The sequence below is a fragment of the Melospiza georgiana genome, chromosome 19 (genome assembly GCF_028018845.1).
Source record: "Melospiza georgiana isolate bMelGeo1 chromosome 19, bMelGeo1.pri, whole genome shotgun sequence".
Classification (NCBI taxonomy): Eukaryota; Metazoa; Chordata; class Aves; order Passeriformes; family Passerellidae; genus Melospiza; species Melospiza georgiana.
In genome coordinates, this window is record NC_080448.1 from 8,108,195 (window position 1) to 8,135,060 (window position 26,866).

The 26,866-nt window shown below is 57.0% G+C and overlaps 1 protein-coding gene across 1 annotated transcript; it reads right to left on the reverse strand.

Annotated features, from left to right (window-relative positions):
• Positions 1 to 1,841: 1,841 nt before the first annotated feature.
• TMEM132E (transmembrane protein 132E) lies at positions 1,842 to 26,866 on the reverse strand. Its single transcript, XM_058037529.1, has 9 exons — positions 26,705 to 26,866; positions 14,468 to 15,353; positions 13,036 to 13,176; positions 9,672 to 9,864; positions 8,846 to 8,989; positions 4,687 to 4,892; positions 3,838 to 4,117; positions 3,569 to 3,760; positions 1,842 to 2,924 (listed from the first exon to the last, which is right to left on the reverse strand). The coding sequence occupies exons 1-9, from the start codon at positions 26,775 to 26,777 to the stop codon at positions 1,896 to 1,898; spliced, it is 3,144 nt and encodes a 1,047-aa protein (XP_057893512.1). The 5' UTR covers positions 26,778 to 26,866; the 3' UTR covers positions 1,842 to 1,895.

A 26,866-nucleotide genomic window follows, 5' to 3' on the forward strand; every position in this document is an offset into this window, starting at 1 on the left:
TGCCAAGCCTGGCCAAGCTCCCTGATTGCCACAGCTCTGTCCCTGCTGCCTCCATCGTCTCCCACCTCCACAGGGACCAGAGTCAGGCACTGCCAGCTCTTATTACAGCTACAAAATTTTATTCCACCTTTTTCTGACCTCCCCCCCCCCTTTTTTTTTTTTCTTCCCTTTGTAAATCTTTTTTTCCCCCACAAAAATATTCATTTATGTTAATTCAGCGAGGGGGTTTGGTGGTTCCAGGCAGGGCAGGCAGCTGTGTTAATTTTCCTGCTCAGAGCCACAATCAGCTCTGTGGCTGGTTCAGACAAAAACCAACTCCCTGCATGCCCTGCCTGCACTCTGAGCACGTCTCAACTCCCTTGTATTTATATTTACATGTACATATTTGTGTATAGAAAACCAGCATAGAGCTCTCAGGTAAATTTTAAGGCCACCCAGGGGAGAAACTTTCACAGACTCCAAATTGATAAACTCCTTAAAGAGGCTTTTGAGACACCACATACCACCCCAGACCACGGCTTACCTGCCAGGGAAACTGAGGCACAGGATGGGCTCAGAAGAAGAGGAGAGGATTTTGGAGGGGAAACCCTCAAAACCACAAAACACTCAGTCAAAGCTGAGCCATCCCTCAGCAGACCCCAAAAGCCACCCCCAAACCCACCCCAGGCACCACAGCAGAGACAGGGCCCATGACAGTGCTGCCACTTTTGCTTTTTGTTTCATTTTTTTCCTTTTCTGGTCTTTTATTTAAGAAAAAAAAAAAAAAAAAAAAAAAAGAAAGAAAAAAAGAAAAAAAAAAAAAGAAAAAAATAAAGAGACACAGTGGTGGGTAACTTTCGATCCAGAAATAATCCGCTGCCAACTTCCACCAGGTGATGCTGGGGGGGGGGTCCCTGTCCCCACATGCTCGGTGCCCATGGGGACAATTGCACAGCCCAGGGTACCCTGGATGCTCCACACTGGGCCGGGAGATGGGGTGGCCCTGGGCTGGGTGAGCCAGAGGGGCTGGGAGGTGCCACCAGCACGGGGGGACCAGGAGGCATCGGGTTATGGCAGTCAGAAGGCACCACACAGGCTGAGCCCGGCCCCTGGGCTGGCACTGGGGGAGCTGGGCTGGCCCTGGGACACACAGGCCAGGTCCCATTGAGGGTGTCCCCACACCACATTCCCATCCCAGAGCCACATTCCAGCCCTGGGAGGGGGCACAAAGGAGTGGCTGCCCCTGGAGACCCCAGCAGGGCTGTGGGGTGGAGGGGTCCCAGCACTGGGACAGAGGGACAGGCAGGGTGGGCAGCAAATGGCCCCACTGGCCACCCTCACCCTGCCCAAGCAGCCAGGGAGCAGGGCACAGCAGGAATTTGGGGCTGTGGTGGGGACAGCAGTGCCCTGGGCCTGTGGTCATTGTGCCCCCCACTCCTGCCTCCCGCAGCATCACCCAGCGTGGGCCAACACCCCAAAAACCACGGGGTGACCCAGCTCTCACCTCCAAAATTGTGCAACTGAGCGCAGCAAAGGCTGGAGGAGGCCCTTGGGGAGCCCTCACCCACCACCTCCCTGCTGGGCTCCGGGGGGAATTCGGGATCTCTCCCTTCTCCCAGCCCCTTCCCAGCAGGACCCCCAGCCTCCCCCTGCACACCCTGAGCTGTGACCCCATCCCCTGGGAGGCTGTGCTGCTGCTCCCCTGGGACACCCGCTGAGGAAAACTGAAACAAGGCCCCGCCAGAGGCGCCTTTGGAGGGGGTGAGGACGTGAGATGTGCGGAAGAAGGAGCCAAACGTGGGTGCCTGGCCCCGGGGAAGCGTGGTGGCGGCGTGGCACGGCGTGGCGTGGCGTGGCACAGCGTGGCAGCCCCTCCCTCCCGCCCCGTCCCCGCTGCTGCTGCTGCTGCCCCTGCGTTAAGCGATCTCCTTGATCCTGCGGATGTAGTTGTGGAGCTCCTCGGGGTCCTGCAGCCCCATGTCCTGGCACACCCACTCCAAGTCCTCCTCGTCGGCGATGGGGATGGAGTTGTAGGCCAGCTCGTCCGAGGGCATGGTGGCGAAGGTGGTGAACTTGACCCGCTTCCGCTTGGAGGTGGGCGAGTTGAGCGGGTCCTCGCTCTGGTCCCGCGTGGAGCCCCCCGAGGAGCCGTCCCCGCGCCCGTGCACCTGGCTCTGCACGCTGGTCTGCGAGCTCCCGCTGCTGTGGTGGTCCCCGTGGCAGCAGGTCTGCACGTTCTCCAGCGGGTTCCCCGGGCTCTCGGGCTGCGGGGAGAGGTCATTGTGAGCCCTCAAGGGCTGCCCGTTGCCCAGGAAGACCCAGTGGTGGGAATGGTCCATGTTGGTCTGGCCTTCCGGCGGGATGCGCTTGTGCCGGTACTTCAGCACAAAGACGATGCAGTTGATGAGGAAGACCAAGATGGCCAGGCAGAAGACGCCCAGCAGGGCGTACATGCCGATCTCCAGGTCCGTCAGCCCCCGCGTCACCTGCACGAAGCCGGTGGGGATGGTGGGGAAGTCCTCGGTGGGGTGGGACGCGCTGGACATCCGGCTGTCCTGGCTCGGCTCCGCCTTCCTGTCCACCTCTGCCCGCAGGGTGGTGCTGGCCCCGGGCTCCCCCAGCCCCGGCCTGCTGGACACGTGGTCATAGTCGTAGGTGGGGTCCTCCTCGGAGCCAAAGTGGACACGGACAGTGGCCAAGGCTGTGGAGAGGACGCTCTTGCGCTTGGTCTTCTGGCAGCTCTCGCAGATGACCAGCTCGGCCCGCAGCAGCTCCCCCGCGCCCTCGCTCTCGGCCACCACCAAGGGGAACGCCCGGTCCTGGGTCACCGACACCACCTTCTCGTCCAGGCTGCTCACCACCAGGTTGTAGTCCTTGGGGTCGTACAGGGACAGGGGCGCCGTGGTGCCGTCGCTGTAGGAAATCCACAGGCTCAGCAGCGCTTCCTGCGGGACCAACACACGCACCGGTTGCCCAGCAGGAGGCCAGTCCCACCTGCACCCCCTTTGTCCACCCCCCATCCACCCTTTATCCCTCCATAACCCATCTTGTTCCCACCATTCCCTGTTTTTTCTCCTCAGCCTGTTCTTCTCTCCACGTTCCCCGTGCTTGCCCAGGCTCAACCCAAATCCCAGGTGTGACTAACCAGAGCTGGGCCAGGAGCTGTACAGGATTCCATCCCTACCTGTTGCCCAGTCCCACCTGCACCCCTTTGTCCGTCCCCCATCCACCTCTCCATCCCATCCACCCTTTATCCCTCCATAATCCATCTTGTTCCAACCATTCCATGGTTTTTCTCCTCAGCTTATTCTTCTCTCCACATTTCTTATGCTTGCCCAGGCTCAACCCAAATCCCAGATGTGGCTCCCAGAGCTGTACAGGATTCCCTCCCTCCCCCTTTGTCCCCACAGTTGTGTCCTGTCTCCAGGCTTGGATCACAGGTCTCTGTGAAGGTTTCTGGGGTGTTTTGGGGTCACCAGGGTGTTGTGAGGACAGTGGGTGCTGTGAGGGCTGGAGTGTGGGCAGGATTTGGGAGGAGGAGGCTGCACCCCAAGTTCCCCCCCAGGCCTGGATGCACCCCTGGCCTCACCTGCTTGAAGAAGCTCAGAGTTTGCTGCACGGACGTGCGGGCGATGATGGTGTGGCTGTTGCCAGGGCTGGGGTGGAGGGACAGCGAGAGGCTGGAGACCACCTGGGCCTTCAGGTCCGTGATGCTGACCTTCTCCTCTGCCACTGTCACCAGCGTCTCACCCAGCACCGCCTCCACCAGCGGGGACACCACCTGCAGGGGACGAGGTTCCTGTCACCCTCTACCAGCCCAGCCAGGTTGGAAGAAGGGGAAAAGGTGGGCAGGGGTACCTTGAAGAGGGTGGTCCCTGGCTCCCGCCCGGCCAGCGTGGAGCTGTCCACCATGTGGGCCACTCGTGGGTCATCCACGCGCATGAAGTCGCTGACCAGGTCGGTGACCTCCACCAGCCAGTCCGGCCCCAGCATGGTGACCACCTGGCCCGTGCCCTCGGCCGCCGTGGTGTGGAACTGGGTGAAGACCTGCAGCGTGGAGTGCTGGTACTGCAGGGCACAGCCCCGGCTCTGCTTCCGCTCATCCTCATCCTCCTCGTGCTCGCTGTCCCGCACCGACCTGCGGGATGGATGGATGGACGGACGGACAGATGGATGAACAGGGCAGTGAGTAGGAAGTGCTGCCAAGCTCCCGGCATCATGGCTCCTCAGGGCCCCTCAGGAAAGGTGGCCAGTCAGGGAAAAATGAAATGTCACCAAAAAATGGTGGCTCCAGGGCAAAAGATGCCCATTGTCCATGAAGGATTCAGGGGATTTAGCAGGACGTGGTAACAGCAGGGTCACCAGCATCTCTGCCCACTCAACAAATGAGAGGACAAGGTATCTCTGCTTGGGATGGACACCTGGATGTCTCTAGACCTCAAAAAAGGGACTTGGGAGCTTGGCTGTTCCCAGTTTCATCCAGGGAACTTTTGACCACTGCCAAGGAGGGATGTTCTCCACCAACCTCACTGTGAAATTTATTCCTTCCCCATAACTGTGTCCATGACCTCTCCCCTTTCCACCAAAGACCCCTGAGACACCTCTTTCCCCACCACCTTTAAAACCCCCTCATGAAGCAGCTGAAAAAGACAACCCATGACCACCACCTACACCTTGCCTTCTCCAGGCTGGCTCCTCAGCACCCACCTCCTGTCCGGCAGGATGGGCACCCTCCAGCCCTTGACCTGGCTCAGCCGGGCGTCCGAGAGCTCGATGTGCAGGGGCAGTTTGGGCACCCACACCGTCATCTCCAGCGGGGCCGACAGGTGCTCGTAGGTGAAGGTGACCCGGGCGCTCATGGAGCCCCGCGACTCCTTCCCGCTGACGAAGACGTAGTCACAGCTGCTGGAAACCTGTGGGACAAGAGGGAGAGTGGGAATGGTCCTGTAGACGCATGGCAGAGATCATGGCAGGAAGAGCAGAATGTCACCTGGCGTGAATCCAGTTCATGCCCCTGAAGCAGGGATGCTCCCTCCTCCTGGAGATCCTGCTCAGAGGGAGATGCACACCTCATGTCCACCCTTCAAAATGTCCCTTGACCCAGGTCCTCCTGGGGCACAGATCCACAGATTCCTGCCCACCATGCAAAGTGTGCCCCAACCCACGTCCTCCTGAGGCACAGATCCACTTCCCCTGTCCACCATGCAGAGGTGGATCCACAGATCTATGCCCACCTTGACATAGGTCCTCCAGTCAGCCCTGACTCTCTCTCACCTCACCAAGAACCTCCACTTGGCGCCTCAGTTTCTCTTCGGCCTCCATGCTGATTTGTCCCTGAGCTAGAGGCACCTACGGATGCTTTACAGAGGTTGCAAATTGTTCAACCTGGAAATTTGCCCCAAAATCTCCTCCAGAAGAGGCAGCAAGCAGAGACCCATCTCATTCCTGTCCCCACCAATGCCTTGTTCCTGTCCCTCCTGCTCACTACAGAGAAGGATTCCTGTGGTCTGTATGAATCCCCCTGAACCTCTTCTCACTCCTCCTCCTGTAATTCCCACTTATTCAAACGCCATTAGTGAAATTTGCTATAAAACAAACTCATCCTACAAGGGGGTCACTCATTACCACCTGCCTGAGCTAATTAAGGAGCTCAGGGGACACCAGGCCAGCATCTCCCAGGGTTTGAGCTCAGCTCACCAGCCAACAGCTCCTTCCCAGCCAGAGTGGCAGAAGACAACCCAAAGGGGACTCCAGCCTCTCATCCCTGTCAGGAATTGCATCTGATTTGCTGGATCCTGGGAAGAACAGAACCCGTTTGCTCAGCCAGCAGCACTGAACACCTGAAGAGCTGATTTCCAGCAGTTGTGAATCCCTGGATTCTCTGATAGCTGATAGAGGGCTGAGGCCAGGCTGCAGGTGGCTGACAGTGATGGTGACAGCAACCCTGTCTCTCTCCCAGCCTGTTCCAGGAGCATCTCTGGGCAACCAGCGCAGGAACCTTGCTTTTCTGAGCCCACAGCAGGATTTGACTTCTACAACAGCTCCAGGAGCTCGATGCACAGCGTCCACAGTCCCCTGGGGCTGGTGGAGGAGGCAGAGCCCTGGATCTGAGCTCCTGGGCCCAGGAGGGAAGGGCGATACAGGATGGTTTGTTCCTTGTCCTCCTATCAGAGGTACCAGCTCAGCAAGTCTGACAAGACAATCTCATCCATGGCGAGGCAGCGCCTGAATAAAGATGAGCTCCCAGGTGAATCCTGCAGCAGAGGATCTCTGGATATTGTGCCATTTATCACAATAAACACGATGGGCTCTGCCTGCGTTGCCTCGGCTAATAAACCCCCCGGCACCTCCTTCTGGGCACCACTTGTTCTGCAGCCACGAGGGGGCTGAAACTATGACAACAAAAGGTCCCTGCACACCAGGCCTGTCCCGAAGATGGAGTGAGTGCAGATTAGCTCGGAAATGAAGCTTGTTCGGGGAAACTTCCCGGATTTACGGCGAGCTGTCAGGAACACAGAGGCTGAGGGCTGCCTGGGCTCCCAGCCAAACACCACTGCCTCCACTGCTGTGGCCAGGAGTTCCCAGCTTGGCACGGGGACAGGCCTGGGATCAAGGGGACACACATGTTCTCCACAGCCCCCCAGGAGTGGGGAGAGCCACCATGGTGCTGGTGGTGGCTGTGGGTGAGCAGGGTCCCTGAGGATTGGTCCCGTTGAGCTCATGGGGAGTTCTCTGGGGGATGTGGAGTGTGGGGTTCTCAGAAGGGTCACACACAGGTGAGGCTGAGCATCTCCCACTCCCGGTGTGACCCTCCACAGCCCACAAGGTCACCACTCATTTTAAAAATAGGGGGTGATTTCCACACTACCCTGAGTGGTGATGTCCTCCTGCACACCTTTGTCACCACAGAAGGGGATGAGCATGACAACTCCCACTCATCCTCTCCCACCACATCCTTCAGAGCCATGTCCACACCAATCCCAGGACAAATCCCACGTTACACAAGAGCACAACCACCAGGGAGCCACCCCAGAGCGGGCAGAGGCAGCTCCCCAGCCCGCCCTCACGTTAAATTATTTACAGTAACAGATAGCACATCCCACTCCGTGAGCTGTGATTTATGGAGCAGGTTTAGAGCCCTGACACCGCAATCATACTCCCCGATCTCAGCAGGTAACTGAGAGCTCCCTCGGAAATGAAGCTCCAACACAAACACCAAATAACTCAGCAAGAAATGGCACAGGGCTCCGAGCAGGACGAGAGCCGGGGCCGGAGGGCTGCTCCCTGCATCATTCATCCCAGCTCCTGGGCATGTGCCTGCTCCCCCCAGGGCTGGGGACAGAGTGCCAATAGATTTATGAGCAGAAAGGCAGCACATTAAACAGTTTAAGTGCCTTGGAGTCCATCCTGAAGTGTATTATTGCTCCAGTGTTTTATCACGCTGGGGAGGACCGGGCTCCATAAATTAGAGCCGGTCCTGTAAATCCCACGGGTGGGTGTTTTAGTCAAGAACTTGGGTAAGCACTTTGGGGCACTGGGTGTCCCCCTTGGAGAGCAAATCCCAGCGGGGACAGAGCTCTGCCATCACCCCTGTGGCAAAGAGGACAAGGGGCTACAGCCCCCTGGAGAATCCAGACCCCTTCCCTGCCTCTGCCCAGCCCAGCAGAGCATGGAAAAGAAGAGCTGGGTACATCCAGACCCCTTCCCTGAGCATCCAGACCCCTTTCCTGAGCATCCAGACCCCTTCCCTGCCTCTGCCCAGCCCAGCAGAGCATGGAAAGGGAGAGCTGGCCGGGTGCACGCAGGGAGAGGGGTGGGAGGTGTTCGGGAGAAGGGAATGATGTCTGGGGGTGGATGGATGGATGGAAATGGTGGCAGAGTGACACGGGCAAGTGGGCAGATGGATTTATTCAGGGATGGGAAAATGTATATGGATGAACAGGGCTGGTGATGGGAAATTGGAGGGTTTGAGGATCAGGGGCTGCCTCAGGGCAGGGACAGGGAGAATTTGGCATTTGGCCCATCAGCACCTCTCCCACCTGGATCTTCCCCCTCAGCTCCCCTTTTCCTGCCATCATTCCCATCTCACCAGTCCCCTAATCCAATCAGGACATCAATGTCACTCAAGGCCTGAGTGCCAGTGCTAATGGAAGCATGCAGCTCAGCCCACAGTGACAATATTTCCCCTTATCAGCACTAAGTGTTGTGATAACCCATAGTTGCTGCTGCCAGCGTGGGAGTATCCCATGGCCTCTCTGGGGACAGTGACAAAATGTCTTGTCCTTCTCCCAACAGACCCCAGGGAGAAGCTTGCACAGACTTGTCACAGAGATCTTTTATGAAAAATCTTTCCTTAGGATTTTTCCTCCTGAGAAGCTGTGAGGCCTCAGGAACAAAATGCAAACATTGATTATCTGCTGCTGTGGAATGCAACAGGTGCATCTGTGATTAGTCTCATGTTGGATGTTTGTAATTAATGGCCAATCAAAGCCCAGATGGCTCGGACAGAGAGTCTGAGACAGAGCCTTTGTCATCATTCCTTATTATTCTATTCTTAGCCAGCCTTCTGATAAAAACCTTTCTTCTATTCTTTTAGTATAGATTTAACATAATATATATCATAAAATAATAAATCAAGCCTTCTGAAACATGGAGTCAGATCCTCATCCCTTCCTTCAACCTAAGACCCCTGTGAACACGGTCACAGACTGGAGCCACCAAGGGGCTGACACTTGGTTTGGGTGGGGCTGTGAGCCACATCAGCTCAGCCACCAGCTCCAGCCCAGGGTGCTGTTGGGGCCAGAACTCCTGGAAGAACCCCAGCCACTCATGAGGGCCGCAAGACCCCCCCATTCCTCACACCCACCTTGATGATGTCCTCGTTGTTGGACTTGCACTCCACCATGGCCGAGACATCCACGATGTCGCCGCTGAGCTCGATGGCAATGACCTTCACGGGAATGGCCACCGTGCGCCCCGTCAGGATGGCTGTGTTGATGATCTCCGTGTCCTGGGGGCGGCATGGGGAGGGCACCATCGTGTTAGAGGGCAGAGGAGGCGCTGGGTGTGGGTGGGATGGATGGGGGATGGATGGATGGATGGATGGATGGATGGATGGATGGATATAGAGATGGATGGATGGATGGATGGATGGATGGATGGATGGATGGATGGATGGATGGATGGATATAGAGATGGATGGATGGATGGATGGATGGATGGATGGATGGATGGATGGATGGATGGATGGATGGATGGATGGATGGATGGATGGATGGATGGAGGGATGGATGGATATAGAGATGGATGGATGGATGGATGGATGGATGGATGGATGGATGGATGGATGGATGGATGGATGGATGGATGGATGGATGGATGGATGGATGGATGGATATAGAGATGGATGGATGGATGGATGGATGGATGGATGGATGGATGGATGGATGGATGGATGGATGGATGGATGGAGGGATGGAGGGATGGATGGAGGGATGGATGGAGGGATGGATGGAGGCATGGATGGATGGATGGATGGATGGATGGATGGATGGATGGATGGATGGGGGATGGATGGATGGATGGATGGATGGTCGGTCATACAGATGGAGGGATGGAGGGATGCTATAGGGCACGTGGTCAATCCATCTACCCTCAAAGCAGGTAACAACAGAGGGCAGGAACCTGCTCACCATGGCCAGGGGCACGATGGCCCTGATGTCCCTCTGGATGACCGTCAGCTCCGTGACCACCTTCTCCAGGTCGGGCGGGGGGTTGCGGCCGCGGTAGTCGATGTGCCACATGATGCGGCGCGTCACCGACTGGCTCGTGAAGTTCTCCATCTCGAAATCCAGCTGCATGATCTCAGATGAGGAGTCTCCATCCCTGGGCAGGGGGACAGGAGGAGGGGACATGGTCAGGTGGCTGTCCCAGGTCCTACAGATGCCCTGGGATAAGCTCCAGGACATCAGAGTCCCCAGCGGGTGTCCTTGGTGTCCCCAGGCTGCCAAGGGGGACTGGCAGTGGGTGCCACCCAAACCCAGCAGCACTGACACCATCTCTGCAGAGGCTGCTCCAATGGGATCCTGCAGATTCCCATGGGGATCTCCCCAGTGGGAGAGAAAAATGTTTTTCACCACCTCCCCCAGCAGGACAAAACAACCTCATCAGCTCTGCCAGGGCTGCTGGGTGACATGGCAGGGTGGACAGTGGGTGGCTGCAGGTGCTGGCCTTGTCTCCCTGACTCCATCTTCCCAGCAGTGTGGATGGATTTACTGCTCCTGCCTGGACACTCAGGTCAGATCCCACACCCAGAACACTCAGGAGTGACAAACAAATGTCAACACATGAGCTCAGCCCAAGCTGGTGACTCTACAGGCTTTTCCAAGGGGATCCCAGAGGGAAACTGAGTCACGGGAGAGTTTCAAGCCCACACAGCAGGTGGGACAGCACTGAGCTGGGACATGGGACAGGGCTGTGCCCAGCCTGTGAGGGAGGATGGGCAGGGGAGAACAGCCCAGGACCATCAGCTCAGCAAACACACACAAATTAGTGCCAGGGCTGAGGACAGCAGGACATGGAGCTAAAGGACAGGGTGGACATCACCTCTGGGGTGTCCCCAGGGCAGGACATCATGGCTTGGACACAACCTCACAGCCACAGCATGAATTATTCCTACACCCCATCCCTACAATCAAAGCCCCCAGACCTGATCCTGCCCTCTCAGCCCTGCAAATCCTTGGAGTGACGCAGGGTTCAACCCTACCCCATCAAACTTCACTGCTCCCCAAAAGCTGAACACCCCCAGAGGAAATCCCAGAGCCCCCACAAACCACAGCATTGGTAAAAGCCCCCCAGAGCCAGCGAGGAGGGGAGGGAAAGTGAAATTCCAGTGGGAGGGAAGCCAGGACTGGCTCCAGTTTCATCTCAGTGCAGCAGCAATTGAGAAGGTCCCATCGATCTGGGGATGCAGGGCACAGCTGGGTTTCTCTCTGATCAATATCTAATGAGTGACTGGGAGCAGGGAGAGAGGAGAGCAAGAAGCTGGAGCTGCTCCAGGCCACGGCAAGCCCTGATCCCTTCTCCCTCATCCCACAGCAGCTGTGATGGGCTTTGCTTTGCAGTGGAGCTGATCCACAGGGGCTGGTGGGGTCTTGCCCTGCCCCAAGGCAGCTCTGGGCTTCAAGAGGAATCACTAAAGTGCACGAGGTTTAAAAAGAATATTTGGCTGCTCTTCCAAAGCTAAGGGGGAAGAGGCAAAGCAGAGCCAGAGGTGGTGTGGCAATGGGACTCCTCGATGTGGGGTGCCCCAAGGTGTCCCAGAAATGCTGTCAGGCCTAGCCACCATCCCCTGCCCTCCCCCAGCATCACCTGCTCAGAACAGGCAGGAGCCAGGCTGCCAGCATTGAGGGAACAATTGAGGATGCAGCTCCTGGGGTGTAAAACACCCCAAACTGGGCCAATCTGACCCCAAAAATCAGGATTCACAGCCCCTCTCTGCACAGCCAGCGCTGCCAAAAGCCCCCAGGGCTCCAGTGAAGCAACTCCTCTGTTTGCACAGCCTGGAGGGCAACACGGCTTGGAGTCATTCATCCTCTCCATTCCGTTAATATTTGATGGAGTTGTTTGTCTAAAAGGTGATTGTAATCACTTTAAATTCCTCCCCCGTCTCTAACCTTTGCAGGCTGATTGGAAGCAGTGCTGGCAGCGGGAGAGGGGGAAGGGGGACAGGATCCTGCTGCTGGCAGCTCTCCTCTCTGTGCTGTGGGGTGGCCGTGCAAGGGACAGGAGGCTGGTGGCCCTGGGGACACTCCAGGATCAGCCATGAGGCCAAGGCTGATTTACCCGCCTATGGTTAGGGTTAGGGCTACACCTGGAGTTTAGGGTTTTTAAATCAGAAAGCCCAGAGCTCCAGGCACACTGCAGCTGCCAAAGGAATCACAAAAGGATCACAAAACTGCCACAACATTGGCTGCCTCCATGGCTTTTTCCTTGGAACCCCTAGCCCAGGGCTTCTTTTACTGCCTAAGGTTAGGGTTACACCAAGGGTTAGGGTTATGCCTAGGATTAAGGTTTTGAAACCACAAAGCCCAGAGTTCCAGCCACACTGCAGCTGCAAAAGCCATCCCAAGGAGAACTCAAAATTGCCACAACATGCCTTTCTCCACAGCTTTTTCCTTGGAGACAGCCTTAGCTGGTGTTGGTTTTTTGGGTGCATTTTGCAAGCAGCAGGATGGGTTGAAGGAAAATTTGCTCTCCTGGTAAGAAATTGGTTCTGCAGGGCTTTGGAGGTCACACCAGGGCAGGCAGAGCTGAGGAGATCTTTTTCCAAGAGATTGGCCCCAGATTTGCTCAGTTTTTGGGTGGAGGACAGAGATGTGGGCAGATTTTCATGGCATAGGACAGGAATGACTTGAGCACATCCCGTTGCTATAACCCAGCTCCTGGAGACCCTTATGTCCCTTTCTCCAGGGCACAGTGACAGAGACATCGCTGTTGTTTTCTAGCACTTTAGAATCTTTCCTGCTGCTGTTTTTGACCCCATGCCATGCCCTGCCAGTCTCACATCTCCCCTTCAGGCTGAGAACCCTCTGAGGTCTCAGCTTGGCTTTGTGGTTCCTTTCTCCTTCAGATCATTCTCAACTCCATCTCCAGGGCTCTCCTCAGCTGCTCTTTCCCAGCATCTCAGGAATGTGTGAGCAGGGCAGAACAGCCTGTCTCAGGTGCTGACTGGGATCCTGCTCTCCATCCAACACTCCTCCATCACTTTAGGGCTCAGATGGGACCTTGCCTTTCTCCCCTTCCTTCCCAGAGGAGACACCAGGATAGACAGCAAAATACTGCTGCCTCTCACAGCATTAAAACCTCATAAAAAATTAAAATTCTTCCACCCCAGAATAAGGAATCTCCACAGCTTCACTACTCAGCCGTGAAACCTTCAGTTTATATCCTCAGTTTCCCTTGTGAGCACCCATGTGGCACTGCAGCCACCCAGGGAGAGCTGCTCCAGGCCCAATCCCAGCACTGCCCTGGCATTCCCAGAGGAGCACCCCTTACCTGGGCCCGGCCCCATCCACCCTGGACACGTCCACGGTGGCAGTGGAGTGTTTGCCACCCGTCAGCAGCTCCGAGCTCACCAGCCACTGCCCGCTCCTGGACTTGGTGCTGAGCAGGTTCACACCTTTCTTGGCCTTCACCCTGCAGAGAGCAAGTCAGGGATGGATCCTCACCCTCAGGCACTCTTGGATCCCATGGCATGGGTGGAGTGTTTTCCCTGATCCCTTCAGGCTGTGGGAAGCTTCACCCAGGCTGGCAGCAACAGCCCATTCCAGCTCCTGTTTCATGGCATTTTGTCCCTCCAGAAGGATTTTGGAGCCCCAGCCCCAGTGCTGACCCCAGGCATTGGGCACCCCTGGGGTGAAGGACAGGGGCACCTGGAGCACCACATCCTCCATTCCAGGGGCTCCCTGCTGGTCCAGAGGCCACAGGGACACTCGCAAGTGCCCTTTGAAGAGGTGTGGCCAGGGCTTGTGTCCCCATCTTTAGGCACACACAGTGGTGGGGGCCCCCCCTGCACACCTGCCCACACTGGGGTTCTCAGCACCTCCTGCCCACCGCCCCATTCTGCTCCCACCTGGTTCTGGGGCAGGAGGAGGGGATATGGGGGACCCCCCTCATTTCACAGCAGCCCCAAGGCTGTACCACATCTTGTCCCCAAAATGGCTGGGAATAAACCCAGAGCTGCTGGCAGGATCCCAGTGCAACTGGGAGCACTGGGAGGGCAAAGGCAGCAGTGCACAGTGGCAGTGCAGAGATGTCCTACATGGACAGCCTTCTCCTGCAGGAAGCTCCCCCTGCAAACCCACATTCCATGTGCTGCATTCAGAGGCCTGTGCTGCATTCAGAGGCCTGTGGACCAGGAATAAAGCTCTGGATCAAAACCCTCCAGCAGAACTTGACTCCTTTCCTTCACCTCGTCTAAAGCCTCTCCACCAGAGGTAAACCTGAGCTCCTGCATGCCTGGACTTGTCCCAAGTGCCCAGCTGCAGCATCCAGCTAGGCAAAGGTGTCTCTGGGGTAAAACCACCATAGATCCACCTTTGGTCAAGCAGCAAGGGCCAGACAAGCCCAGGCACATTCCATCTGGCAATATTGGTATTTAATTCCAATATATTGGCGCCCAACGTGGGGTAGCTTGACCCTGGGGATGGATCAGTCAGGGAAGAGACCCCTGAGGTAGCACACTCACTTTTGCTGAAATATCCAGCCAGCCAAAGGTGTCTCTGAGGTGAAACCACCGCAGCTGCCGCCTTTGGTCAAGCAGCAAGGGCCAGACGAGCCCAGGCATGTCCCATCTGGCTATATTGGTATTTAATTCAAATAATTCCAGATATTCCAGACCCAGCCTCCAGCAGATCCTACAAACACCACACCCTCCAACAGCTGCTTTTCCTTATTAAAAGCAGCGGGCACAGCCCCAGGGCCTCACCTGAGGGTGAAGTGCTCCACCGTGGAGTTGGACATCAGGTAGAGGAGGATGCTCAGCACCTCCCCAGGCTTCAGGGGCTTGTCAGGCAGGCGGATGAAGACGTTTCCATCCAGGTGATGCTCCTGCAGGGCGGGCCCTGGCGGGGGCTGCAGGAGGCTGACGCTGCCGATGCGCAGCAGCGGGTGCTGCGTGGGACCCTCGGTGCGGGCACCGCCAACCCCACGGCGAGCATCCCCCAGGCACTGCCCGGCGCCGTCAGGGGCGTGCAGGGTGTAGTACAGCTCTGCCTGCTGGCTCTCCCCCTCCAGGCTCTCGGCGCTCTTCCTCCTGCCCAGCGGCACGGCCGAGGGGCCGAACCAGGCGTGGGGCAGCTCGGCCTGCACCAGGCACATGGCCAGGCTGCCCCGCAGCCGGCACGAGCTCTTGAGCTCGCGGGCGTCGCGGAAGGCGTGGAGCCGCACGCACGGCAGCCGGTCCGTCACGTCGAAGTCGTCCCAGTCACGACCGGCCACATAAAAGAGCACTTGGACCACGGGCTGGCTGGCCACCAGCCGGGGCTGCACGATGAAGGCGCGCACCTTCCAGTTGACGGTGAGGCGGTCGGGCACCTCCAAGGTGCTGGAGGGCTGCAGGTGCTCCTTGGGCAGCACCAGCCCCGTGCTGAAGGGCCCCAGGGTGACGTTGAGGACGGGCAGCTCCTTGGTCTGGAAGACGACGAAAGGCTCGGAGCGCTGCAGAGGGGCACTGCCGTTGCCCGCAGGGCTGGCTCCCAGCTCCTTGAGGAAGAAGGCCAGGCGGGTGTTGGACAGGCGGTAGCTGACGGGCAGCAGGATGGCACCAGGGGGCTCAGCAGGCTCAGGGCTGGGGGCTGGGCCCTTGGCGTGGGCTGCAGAGGGGAGGGAGAGCGTGGGTTAGCATGGGCATCCCCTCTGGAACAGCTCCTGGGCAGGGAATGCTGAGCCAAGCAAGAGCAGAGCAAGGACGAGTTGGAGTTTCAGCCCCCCAAACCAGCAAGAGCCTGGCTGGGTTTCTGTGCTACAAACCAAAAGCCACAAACCCAGCCACAAACCCTGGCCAGGTTTCTGTGCCACAAACCCAGGAGCTTGAGCAGAGCCAAAGCCACCTTCATGGGATTGGGTGTCCAGGGTGTGCTGAAGCCACATCCAGCCTCAGGTGGGGAGCCCAAAGCATTGTCATCTCATCTCCCATACCTTCTCAGTGATTTCTCACAGTCATCTCCTCACAGCACTGACTCCTTCTTCTTCACAGCCCAGCCAACAAACTCCAGCTCTCTCCTCACCCAGCTAACCCACTCTTTTCAGCACTCATCCTCATGGGACACCGCTGTGGCCTGTTAAGGGCAGGCCTGTTCTTAATCTTTGGTGATTAGTACAGCTGCAACTCCTCAGGAGTGAGATAACCTTCTGCACTATCTTCATTTTCTTACATTCTATCCCCCCACACTGAAGCACTGGTCACCCACCCCAGCACTGCCTGAACCAGCACAAACCCTTCCACAGAAACAGGGCTGGCTTCATCCCAGCTCCATCCCTGCTTCCCAAGGCACGGATGCTGAGTTTCTCCAGAGGCTCGTGACCAAAAGTTACACCCAGTTTAATTTTTGGCTGGCAGACCCCACCACATATTTATCATTATCATCAAGACTTTCTTTCTGCTTCCAGCTCCCAGATCACCCAGGGAAGGTGGTTAAATTAGCCCCAGGTCTGCTCTGTCCCCACACCCACCTTAAGGGTGGTGTCACAGCCAGTCTGTCACCTGCCATCCACCTAGGAGTGTCACCCACACTGTGATAAACCTGTCCCTGACCAAATTATTCCAGACCTGGTGGAAAGGTGACACAGATGATGTCAGTCCCACTTTGTGCAAACCCCGGCAGCACCCAGGACCCTTCAAAACTCCCCTTTTGTCTTTCATTTTGATCAATTTTGCCTTAAGAAAATAACTCCAGGGCTGCCCCAGCCCCTTGGAAGGATCTGGCTACCGCCCTGCAAGCAGAGGGAAAACCCACAGAAATATTCCTGGGAAAGGCGTTGTGCTGGCAGCTGTGGGAGCCTGGAAGACATCTCAAGGTCTTTGCCTTCTCCAGCGGCTGCCAGGAATTCCCAGGAGGGCTGGACCCCCCCGCTCCCCTCGGCTCCCCGCATCCCCCGTTCCCAGCACTGATTGCAGCCGCTCCCAAGCGGCTCCCGAGCGGCAGAGCCCGAATTACCGGTGTCAAACCGCGGCGAGGAAAGGTGGGGATGTGACGGCTCCTCTCCCGGCAATCACTCAGTCCCGTTCCCCACTGGGGCTTTGCAGCGTGCCAGGACCCAGAGGAATTTTCCAGCCCTAAAAGTGCCTCTTTCCTGGGGGGCTCAAGGGATGCAGGAACCCCCAGCCCAGCCGCTTTCCGGGGGGGCTCAAGGGATGCAGGAACCCCCGGCCCAGTTGCATTCCTTGTGCTCAAGGGATGCAGGAACCCCCGGCCCAGCTGCATTCCTGGGGGCTCAAGGGATGCAGGAACCCCCGGCCCAGCTGCATTCCTTGTGCTCAAGGGATGCAGGAATCCCTGGCACAGCCAATTTCCTCAGGTTCCAGGGATGCAGGAACCCCCAGCCCAGGCAGGGAGGTCTCTGCTGCAGGGCACAGGGGAGTTAAGCAGCTTAGAGGGCTCATAAAAGGATAAGCACTGGATAGGGGACAGGCAGGATCCGCATCCCGGGATGGAAGGTGTCCCAGAGCCAGGCAGAGAATTCCCCAGGGCTGTGGGAATGATGGGGATGTGCTGCCACAGCTCCAGCCCCTGCCACCCCAATCCTGCTTGCTTTGCCTGTTTTCCCATCTCCTAGAGAGCCAGGAGGTGCAGGAGAGGTGCTAAATCCTGGAATGCACCCATGGGTGCCCCTCAGCTCAGTGACACCAGCACTGCTCCAGAACCAGCAGCTTTCTGCCCTCGTGGTTCATGGAAGTAGTTTTCTGCTGAAAGGTGAAGGTTTGCATCCTCCTGCCACCCCCAACGAGTGGAAAAGGGGATTTTTTTTTCCCAAGGCATGAGGTTATTTGAGGAAAAGGATCCGGCAGCTGGAGCGACGTGAACTGGACCCACTTGGGTACAGGGAAAGGGCTTTGCTCAACCCACACCGAAACAGCATCAGATTTCAGCCCTCCAAAACCTCCGGGGTTTGCAGCAGCATCAGGACATTTCACAGGGAAAACCCACCCAAATCCCACCCAAAACCCACCCAAATCCCACCCAGCTCACTGCCCAGCACAGCCCCAAGCAAATCCAGCCTTGAGGCGCTGCAGAATTTCTGGTGTCACAGGAGAAGCTCTGTGCCAGCCTGGTGAGCACCCAGCGCCTGCTGCGAGGGGCACCCTGTGTCACCCACCCTCTGTCACAGGGTTTGGGTGCCATTTATCCCCTCCAGCACCCAGCTCCTCCCTCCCTCCCTCCCTCCCTCCGTGGGGATTCTCTGCTGGATAATCAGGGTTGGGTGTAGCAGGACGAGGAAAGCGCCTCCCAAACTCCTTTTGGTGCCACAATGGGGACAGGCAGGGTGGCCCTGCCACCGAGCCCTGCCAGCTGGGGCGGGGACAGGGACGGGGACAGGGCCAGGCTGCAGATTAATGGCATGGCCGTGATTAGTCGAGCGCCGGCGGATTGGCGGCACCCAGGGAAGCGATTTCCTCCCCGGACAAAATGCATTTAAACGATGTTCTAATCTGCAGCCGGGAGGGGACGGGAGCGGCGCCTCCCTTGCCTGGCCCTAAACTAATCCCGACAGGAGCGGGTCTAACCCAGGCTGGAATTACAGCCAGAGGAGGTGCGTGGAGCTGTGGGAAAGGGGGAATAGGGATAAATAAAACAGGAGGGAGAATAAAGGATGGAGGTCAAAAGTGGCTGGAGAGCAAGAGAACGGCTCCGGGATAAGGACAAGGAAAAAGGAAAGGAAAAGGGGGAAAAAAGGAAAAGGGGGAAAAAAGGAAAAGGGAAAGGAAAAAAAAAAAGAAAAATAAGGAAAAGGAAAATAAGGAAAAGGGAAAGAAGGAAAAGAAAAAAGGAAAAGGAAAAAAAGGGGGAAAAGGGAAAAAAGGGAAAGGGAAAAAAAGGAAAAGAAAAAAAAGGAAAAGGGGAAAAAAAGGAAAAGGGGGAAAAGGAAAAGGAGAAAAGAAAAAGAAAAAAGGAAAAGGAAAAAAAGAAAAAAAGAAAAATAAGGAAAAGGAATAAAAGGAAAAGAAAAAAAGGACAAGAAAAAAAGGAAAAGAAAAAAGGGAAAAGAAAAAAAGGAAAAGAAAAAAAGGAAAAGAAAAAAAGGAAAAGAAAAAAAAGGAAAAGAAAAAAAAGGAAAAGAAAAAGGAAGACAAAAAAAGGGGGGGGAAAGGAAAAAAAAAGGAAAAAAAGGAAAAGGAAAAAAAAAGGAAAAGGGAAAAAAGGAAAAGGAAAAAAAGAAGGAAAAAGGAAAAGGAAAAGACCCAACAAAGAATGGTGCCTGGAAGGAGACAGGAAGGATGGACAGACAGCACAGTCCAGGAGTCTGCAGTCCCCACACCGCTGTCCCCAGCCCCTGCTTCCCTGTCGCCCCCGGGTCCCGCTCTGGCCGGCTCTGGGGGACAGAAGGGTTAAACCCTGCCTGCTGGCTGTGCCCTGCAGCCCCGCTGCCGCCGTGGTGAGCGGGATTTGCAGCACCTGACCTGCATTCCGGGTTTATTGGGCCGGCACTGAGGGGCCCATCTGGCCCTTGCACCCCGGCATCTCGGCACGGGCAGCCAGAGCAGAGCTCTCCATCCATGCCTGGCACATCGCCGCTGCCCCGGGGGCTCCCCGGGCTGAGCAGCCACCCCCAGCCCCGCGGTGGGACGGGGCAGGACCCCCCTGTGTCCCTCGGGAAGCTGGGGGGACCTGCCCAGATGTAAACACGCACTGGTGACCCCTTTGTGGAGCCCCACATCTGCCCCGCCAGATGTGCCCCAGCCACGGGGCCAGATGTGCTGAGCTGCTCTGCCTGCCCGGGAGGGCACGTGGGGACAGGGGCAGGGCCCTCCTGCCCTGCCTGAAATCCCAGAATGGGAGAAAACAGCCCCAAAACCCCTGCACATCCTCCCAGCATCAGAGTGCCCTGTGAAAATCAATTCATCCTCGTGTTCTGCCAGGCCTGGGGAAGAGCCCAGAGCAAACCCAAACTCCTGCAGGGGATGGGAGGTGGCAAAGCCACCCCAGCAGAACTTGGTTGGGCTTTTAGGAAAAATCCAGGATGATATCATCATCATCATCTTGATCATCATCATCATCCCCACTCCTGATGCTGGGCTTGGCCAGCCTGGTGTAGAGGAGGACAGACAGACAGGATGGAGCCACAATCAATTACCTTCCCCTCCTGCCCTGAATCCCCAGAAAACAGGGCACAGGCAGAGTGTCTCCATCCTGCTGCCTCCATCCCTGCTCCCACCGGCTCTCCTGAGGCTGAAGACCCTCCTTATCATCCTCCTCCTCCTGTTCCCCAGCAGCTTAGCCCAGCCCAGCTGTCGGCCTTGGGATCACTGCAGCCACGCTCCAGGGGGGAATCTTGATCCTGGCTTATCCCCTGGGCCACAGCGGGGGCTCCCGGGGCTATATCCCCACTTATGGGGGGAAAGCACACAGGGAAAGCCCTGGAGAGGAGGGAGGGGAGGTTTGAGGTCAGACCAGAGGGGTTCAAAGCTCTCTGGATGTTAATGGGTGGCACTGGCAGCTCGGAGGATCGATGCATGAACGCAGCTCCAGGGAATGTGGGGCTCTCACAGCTCCTGCCAGGCTCCCGTGGTGTCCCAGCTGGGAGGAGAGGCAGGAGAGCTGTCCCTAAAGCAGTGGCTTGAGCTGCCATAGTGACAAAGCCACCCCAAATGCCCAGGGAGGGATGGAGGGGGTGTCACTGTCCCTGCCAGAGAGCTCCACCCCAGCTCCTGTGGAGGGGTTTTGGTGCCCACCAGTGCTCCTCATCGCCAGCTCCAGTGACATTCCAGGGTGACAAGGTCACAATTTAGCCCTGAGCAGGGTGATGATGGCAGAACATACCCAGAGGAGTCAGTGGAGTGATGGATCCACCCAAAACCCCGAGAACCAGGAGCCCCCAAAGAGGACATCCAGCATGGACCTCTCACTTCCCTTTGCTTGCACCCCATTCCCCTGAGCCTCCTGTGGATCCCAGGCCCAGCCCCAAAATCTGCTGGTTCAGGCTTTGCCACCCCATCCATCAGGACCAAGAACAAAGGGAAAACAGGGGTGGCAATGGCCCCAAATACCTGGGATGTGCCACATCTGGAGCTCCCACAGCTGGATGTTCCCACAGCTGGAGGTGGTCGCAGGGAAGGGTCAGGCTCAGACATCTCCCTGCCTCTCCTGGGAATCTCTTCCCTCCTCATCCCACAGCACTGACCCTGCCACCCTACATTCCCACCCCAGTGGGGTCAGTGCCTCCAAACACCCTAAAAACCAACAAAAAGGGAGAAAAGAATCATCCAAACCTCCACTAAAACTCAGCCAGCCCCAGCACGTGCCCCTCTTCACTCCACAATCCCAGGGTACAAAAAGAAAAGAGCCTGGAATTAAATACAAACCAAAAGCAGAAAATACAGAGAGACCCCTCATGGAAACCTCCAAAACATTCCCTGCAGGCAGAGCCTTGGAAATTGGTTTTGGTGACACAAATGACAACAAGCTCCCCCTTCCCTCTTGATGCATCCAGAGCCTCCATCTCCAGTCCCAGCTAATTGGAACTCAATTAAGTGAATAATTGTTACAAATGTGGAATCACCTTCCCCTGGCACACGGCGTGGGAAGAGCAGGATGCAGGGATGCTCCTGGAGCTGTCCAGGAGCTGTGGCAGGGATGAACTGGGAATTCCCATGGCTCTGAGAGGTTAAACTGCTTCCCAAAATCAGCCTGGGGTGGGAATTGAGTGGGAACTGGATGGGATGTGGAGTCCTGGGGTTGGAGTTCTGAGATTGGAGTCCTGGGAGCAGCAGGAATGGATTCTCTAACACAGAGCTGTGCCTGGTGGGCTTTTCTTGTAGATCCCTGAGAATTCTCCCTCTCCCAAAAGTCCAACCTGGCTTTTCCTTCAGCAGGAGCAATAAAATCCAGTAACACTGATGGGACGTATCCTGGGATATTTTTGGGGTGAGAAGCAGCGTGGAGCAAAAGGGAACCATTCCAGCAGTGCTTCCCCCAGGAAATTAATAAAAGGGAATAAACAAAACAGGGGAAGAGAAAAAAAACCAACAAACCAGAGACCTAAAGGAATAAATAAATATGGCCTAAATGGGATGTGCCGTGCAGAGGCGCAGCCTGCCATAAATTCCTGGAGCCAGCAAGGCTTTTACACAGCAGCTACTTTAGAGCAATTTCCACAAATCACACAAGGGACAGGCTGGGGGACAGGGAGGAGAAGGCCTTCCCAGAGAAGGGAGGAAAAAAAAAAACCAAGAAATTAATTAAAAAGGAGGGATAAAAAAAGAACAGGGAAGTATATGGCTGATTATGAATGTCCAGAAAGGAAAGGGAGGGGAGATACCCTGGGATAAATGAGGCAGCCTTGAAGGTTTTGTGGGGCTGCTGGGCTGGGGGAGCCCCACAATGGGAGCAGCCCAGGTGGCTCCTCCAAAAGTAACCCCTGGGGATGCAGAAATGGGGATCAGGGACAGGGACAGCAGCTCTCAAGGGACAAATCCCCAAAACCCCAGTGTGGGGACAGAGGCAATGCAGGGACACCCCCGAGGCCACGTGTCCTGCTTGGATCACCCCATCCCCTCTCCATCCCTTGCCAGCAGGACCAGGAGCGGGAACAGCCCTCCAGGACCTTCTGAACACTGAATTTGTCCCCAAGCTGCCTCCCCAGCACTCCAGGCTGTGCCCACAACACCTTCCAGAAGGATTCCAGCTCATTCCTTTCCCTCTGGTGGCGCGCGGTGGAGCCGGATTCCATTCCAGAGGATTTCCCAGGGGAAATCCAGCCCCAGATCTCAGGTTTGGGGTCCAACATCAGCCCCAGACCCCCAAAAGCAGGGCTGGGAAGTGGTAGGAGCTCAAGCACAGCTGGAATTCCTCCCCTTTCCCTGGCTCCAGGAGAGGAGCTGATCCCGCAGCCGCGCCGAGCCGGCAGCAGCAGGGATTGCATTTCCAACCTGATTTATCCTCCAGAGAAAAGCCACAGCTTCTCCTTAAAGGAAAAAAAATAAATGAAAAATTAATTCATTCTCGTGTTTTGCCAGGCCTGGGGAAGAGCTCGGAGCAAACCCAAACTCCTGCAGGGGATGGGAGGTGACAGCAACACGTGAGGTGGCAAAGCCACCCCAGCAGCACCTGCTTGGGCATTTAGGGAAAATCCAGCACGACAAATATTATCCAGGTGGTGGGAAAATGCCCAGCAGAAGGTGACAGTGGCTTAATCAGAAGATGGAATTATCCTTGGTGGCGTTGTCCTCCAAAGGTGAGAGGGGACGAGGGACATGGGACAGGCCAGGAGCAGCAACAGGTCAGGGAGCAGCTCAAGGGAAAGGGAGAGGCACATCCTGAGGAGCAACCTCTGCTGGTGGCACAGGTGACAGCCCAGAAATGTCCCAGCCCAGCTGGGCCACCCCCAGACGCGGCTGGAGGAGCCCAGAGCTCCCAAATTCCAATTAGGGGAGCTCCATCCTCCTTTTCCCTGGGGAATAGCAGCAGGACTGCCTCGCTCCACCCCACTGAACCATTCCTCCCTTCAGCCACCACAGCTCCCAGGGGACATCTCATCCCCTGGTGTCCCCAGCCCCATCCCAGCGTGTCCCACATCCCTGCCTGCCTGCCTGCCTGGGGGGCTGCTCGTTAGCAGAGCCACATATTTAATAATAAAAGCTTCTGATTAGATTAGCAAGAGTGACCTTTTCCAGATGGATGGGATGCTCCTGCGGTGGCAGTGACAGGCGCCACGCGGGAGGGGACACCCAGCAGCTCGCACACACCCAACGTTATTTTGGCCAGGCAATGCAGAAGCCAAAAAAATCAAAATTGTGCTGTCTAAGCAGCTTTTCCCTCACCCACCATCCCCCAGGGTGATGCCACATCCCCCTAACTCCCTCCACAAGAGGCTCTGGAGCTGGGATGTGCTGATGGAACACTGGGGATGCTCTGCAGGATCCTCAGTTTCCCCCTTTTTTTGTGTTTTTTAGGGTGCAGAGGAGCTGGGAGAGGGATCTCAGCAGCTGGAGTGGTTTAAATATTGGCGCTTTAAAAAGAAATTCTCAAGGAAATAGCCTTGAGATGAAACAAATTCTCAAGGAATAGGTTTCCAAAAATTCCTGAGCAATCCCCAGCCAGGAGGTGCTGCCACCCCATCTCCTGCTTCAGTTTCCCCCAAAAGGACAGGTCTGGATGAGGACTAAACCCTGTGGCTGGTGCTCCCCAAAATCATTGTTCAATTATCTCCTTCAGCCTTTTCCCTTCTCTCAAAAACATCAATAGGGCAAAAGGGGGAGAAGAAAAGAATTTCCCAAGGGGGAAATTCAACTTCACACCCCTAAATCCCAGCATCTGGCTGGGATTTCAGGTATTGGGGGCTTGGGGGAGCTGGAGCGGGTTTTGGGGTCACACAGGGGTACTCCAGAGCTAAAATCCAAAAGGAATATCCCTGCACATCCCCTTTTCTGTGGCATCAAGGTAAAACTTGTGCCAGGTTAACCCAGAGGCCGGGTCCTCCCCTTTACCCACCCACCAAAAATCCCATTGCCCTTCGTGCTCCTGGGAATGCTCATCCCAAAATCTATCCTGGGGGGGGCTGCAAACCCCGGGAGGGGTTCCCGGGGCACGTTCCCGGTGTTCCCCGAGCCGAGGCGGGTGTGGGTTCCCGGTTCCAAGTTATGGCACATCTCCACCTGCTGGTGTGAAAACCCCGGAGCTGGAGCTGCTCACAGGGACGGGCACGGGGCTTGTTTGGGGTGTGTTCCCCGCTGGGTTTGGGGTGTCCTGGCTGGAGACCCCGGCAGGGATGGAGCCCTGGAGCAGCGTCCTGCTCCTCCAGGGTCCCACTGGTCTGGGGTGTGCAGGGAGCCAGGGATGGGATGGGATGTGGGATCCAGCACAGGATCCCAAACCTGCCCGGAATTCTGGCACAGGATCACCCCAGCAGAGCGTCCAGCTCGTTTGGGAGCAGGGAAACTGAGGCACGCTGCAGGGAGCTGAGGGAAGAGGCAGAGTCCAGCTTCAACCCTACAGACAGCTGAAATCATCCCACAAATCCACAAATCCCCCCCGTGCTGCATCCCAACAGGTCCCAGCACAACTGCACCGAGCACACACCACCAGCATTCATGCTTCACATGTCTGTCTGTCCATCCTGTGGCCATCCCACCCCAGAAATGCCCCCAAAAAAAACCCCCAAAAATCCCAATTTCTGTGAGCAGCTGATCTGGGGCCTCGGCCAAGCAGCTCCGGGGAGCGAGGCTGGCACGGAGGGCTGCTCTTAAATAAAAAACAAGGGGAAAAGGGGGAAAAGGGAATGAAATCCTGCAAGCAGGAGAGGCAGGCACTGCTTCACCACGGGCTGACCCCACCGCCAGCCCGAGCCCTTTGGAAGGAGCTCTGGAGAATCAGGAGCTCTCCGTGGCTTTTTCCTCCTCCCTCCGAGACCTTTATTTGTCCACGAAAGGCCAGAGAGGGCAGCTGAGCGTCCTGGAAGGGGAATAAAAACTCCTGGCAGAGGTTTCCCTTCCCGTGGGCACAGCCCTGGCACAGGGCACCCTCACCCAGCTCACGGTGACATTGGGGACCCCCACAGTGATGGGGACACATGCCCAGTGATGGGGACACATCCCCCAGCCCAGGGGACACATCCAGGCCTGACCCTGAGGGTTTGTGGGGTCCCAGCAGCACTGGGGGATCAGAAATGCCCGGGAGGGGATGGGGAGCAGGGGGCACATCCAGCCCCTGCAGCAGAGGCCATTTCCCACAGAACCCATTCCCACAGCCCAGCCAGACAGCTGGATCTGCTCCAGGGTAATGGGGCAGGGGGAGATCCTGCTTCCCTCCCCAGGCTGGGGCTCCCAACGAGCTGTGCCAGCAAAGCCTGCCCGGGGAGCCCCCCAGGAACAGTGTGGGGTGGGAACAGGGAGCTCTGCCACCCCCGAGGATGGATGCTACGGAAAGTTGTGGCTCCACAGCCTGGAGCATCCCTGCTGCTCCACTGGGCTCCGGATTTCCAGGCTGGAAAACCCCTTCCATCCCCCATCAATGCTCCCAGTATCCCCCTCCTCATTATTTCACCCTCCTCAAGCTCCTACAGGACCCTCAGGTGCTGCGGATGCTGGGAGAGCCCCCAAAGTGCCTCAGCCATGGGCTGTTGGTGTCACACAGAGCCAGGCACGGTCCAGGGATCCCCGCAGCTCCTGGAGGGGTCACTCGAGCTGGGCAGAGTCCCCAGGACACCCCGAGCTCCAGTGCCCTCCCCAGACTGCAAACAGCCCCCACTTTCTGCTTGGCCGGGCTGGGAAAAGCATCTGCGGCCGGGGCTCGATTTTAAATGGAAAGCATCCACAAAAATCATTCCTGGAAGCCAGCCCCATGTCCCTGGGGCTGTGTGACCCCTCGCTGGCCCCGCTGGCCCATCGCAGCCCCCAGCAGCAGGTGCTGTCACCAGGACAGGCCGGGATGTCACCGCAGCGCTCGGGATGCGATCAGAGCCGGGGGCTGCAGGGCCCCCAAACCCACGGGAGGGACAAGGAGGGAAGGGGGGGGATGCCAGGGGCTGCACCCCCACCCCAAAACGCTGCCAACCCGGGCAGAGCCTGCCCAGCAACTCAGCACAGAGCGGGGAAGTGTCTGGGTGGGGGTCTGGGGGATCAGCGAGTGGATAATAGCGGATAAACCCCTGATCCTGCCGCTAAAGCAGCTCTGCATTAAGGAGACAAGACTCGGGGAGGGAACGGGGGGGGGGGGGGGGTCAGGGGACACCCCCTCGGCTGGCGTGTCCCCCTGCCACCCTGCTGGCAGCCCAGCCCGCTCACAAGCACAAGCTGTCATTTTGTTAAGCCAGCAATAAACTCTATAATCTTCACCCATTCGGCTTTGGGGGGCCACGGGGAGGGGGTGGCCGTGGGAGGGGGGACACGGAGGGACACGGAGGTGCCCCCGGGGGTGGAGGGGGGGCAGATGGTGCAAAGCCCCGTATTGCAGGCACGGATAAAATAGAGATGTATTTGTAAATATTGCCCCCCCCCGCCAGCACTTACCGGGGAGCAGCAGGGAGCACAGGCAGCAGAGCAGCGCGGCCGGTCCGGGCAGCATCTTCTCCAGAGAGGCCATTGCAAGGTGGGGGACAGCCAGAAAAAGCAGTGGAGGGGGAGAAAAAAAAAAACAAAAAAAAAAACCGAGGCACCCCAGCGGCGAAAAAA

Excerpts from the sequence above, each read along its gene's own strand:
- TMEM132E (XM_058037529.1), bottom strand. The coding sequence starts at position 26,777 with ATGGCCTCTCTGGAGAAGATGCTGCCCGGACCGGCCGCGCTGCTCTGC. Across the intron at positions 9,865-13,035 it reads GTGGATGGGGCCGGGCCCAG|GGATGGAGACTCCTCATCTG; the intron begins GTAAGGGGTGCT and ends CCCCCTGCCCAG. Across the intron at positions 8,990-9,671 it reads CCATCGTGCCCCTGGCCATG|GACACGGAGATCATCAACAC; the intron begins GTGAGCAGGTTC and ends TGCCGCCCCCAG.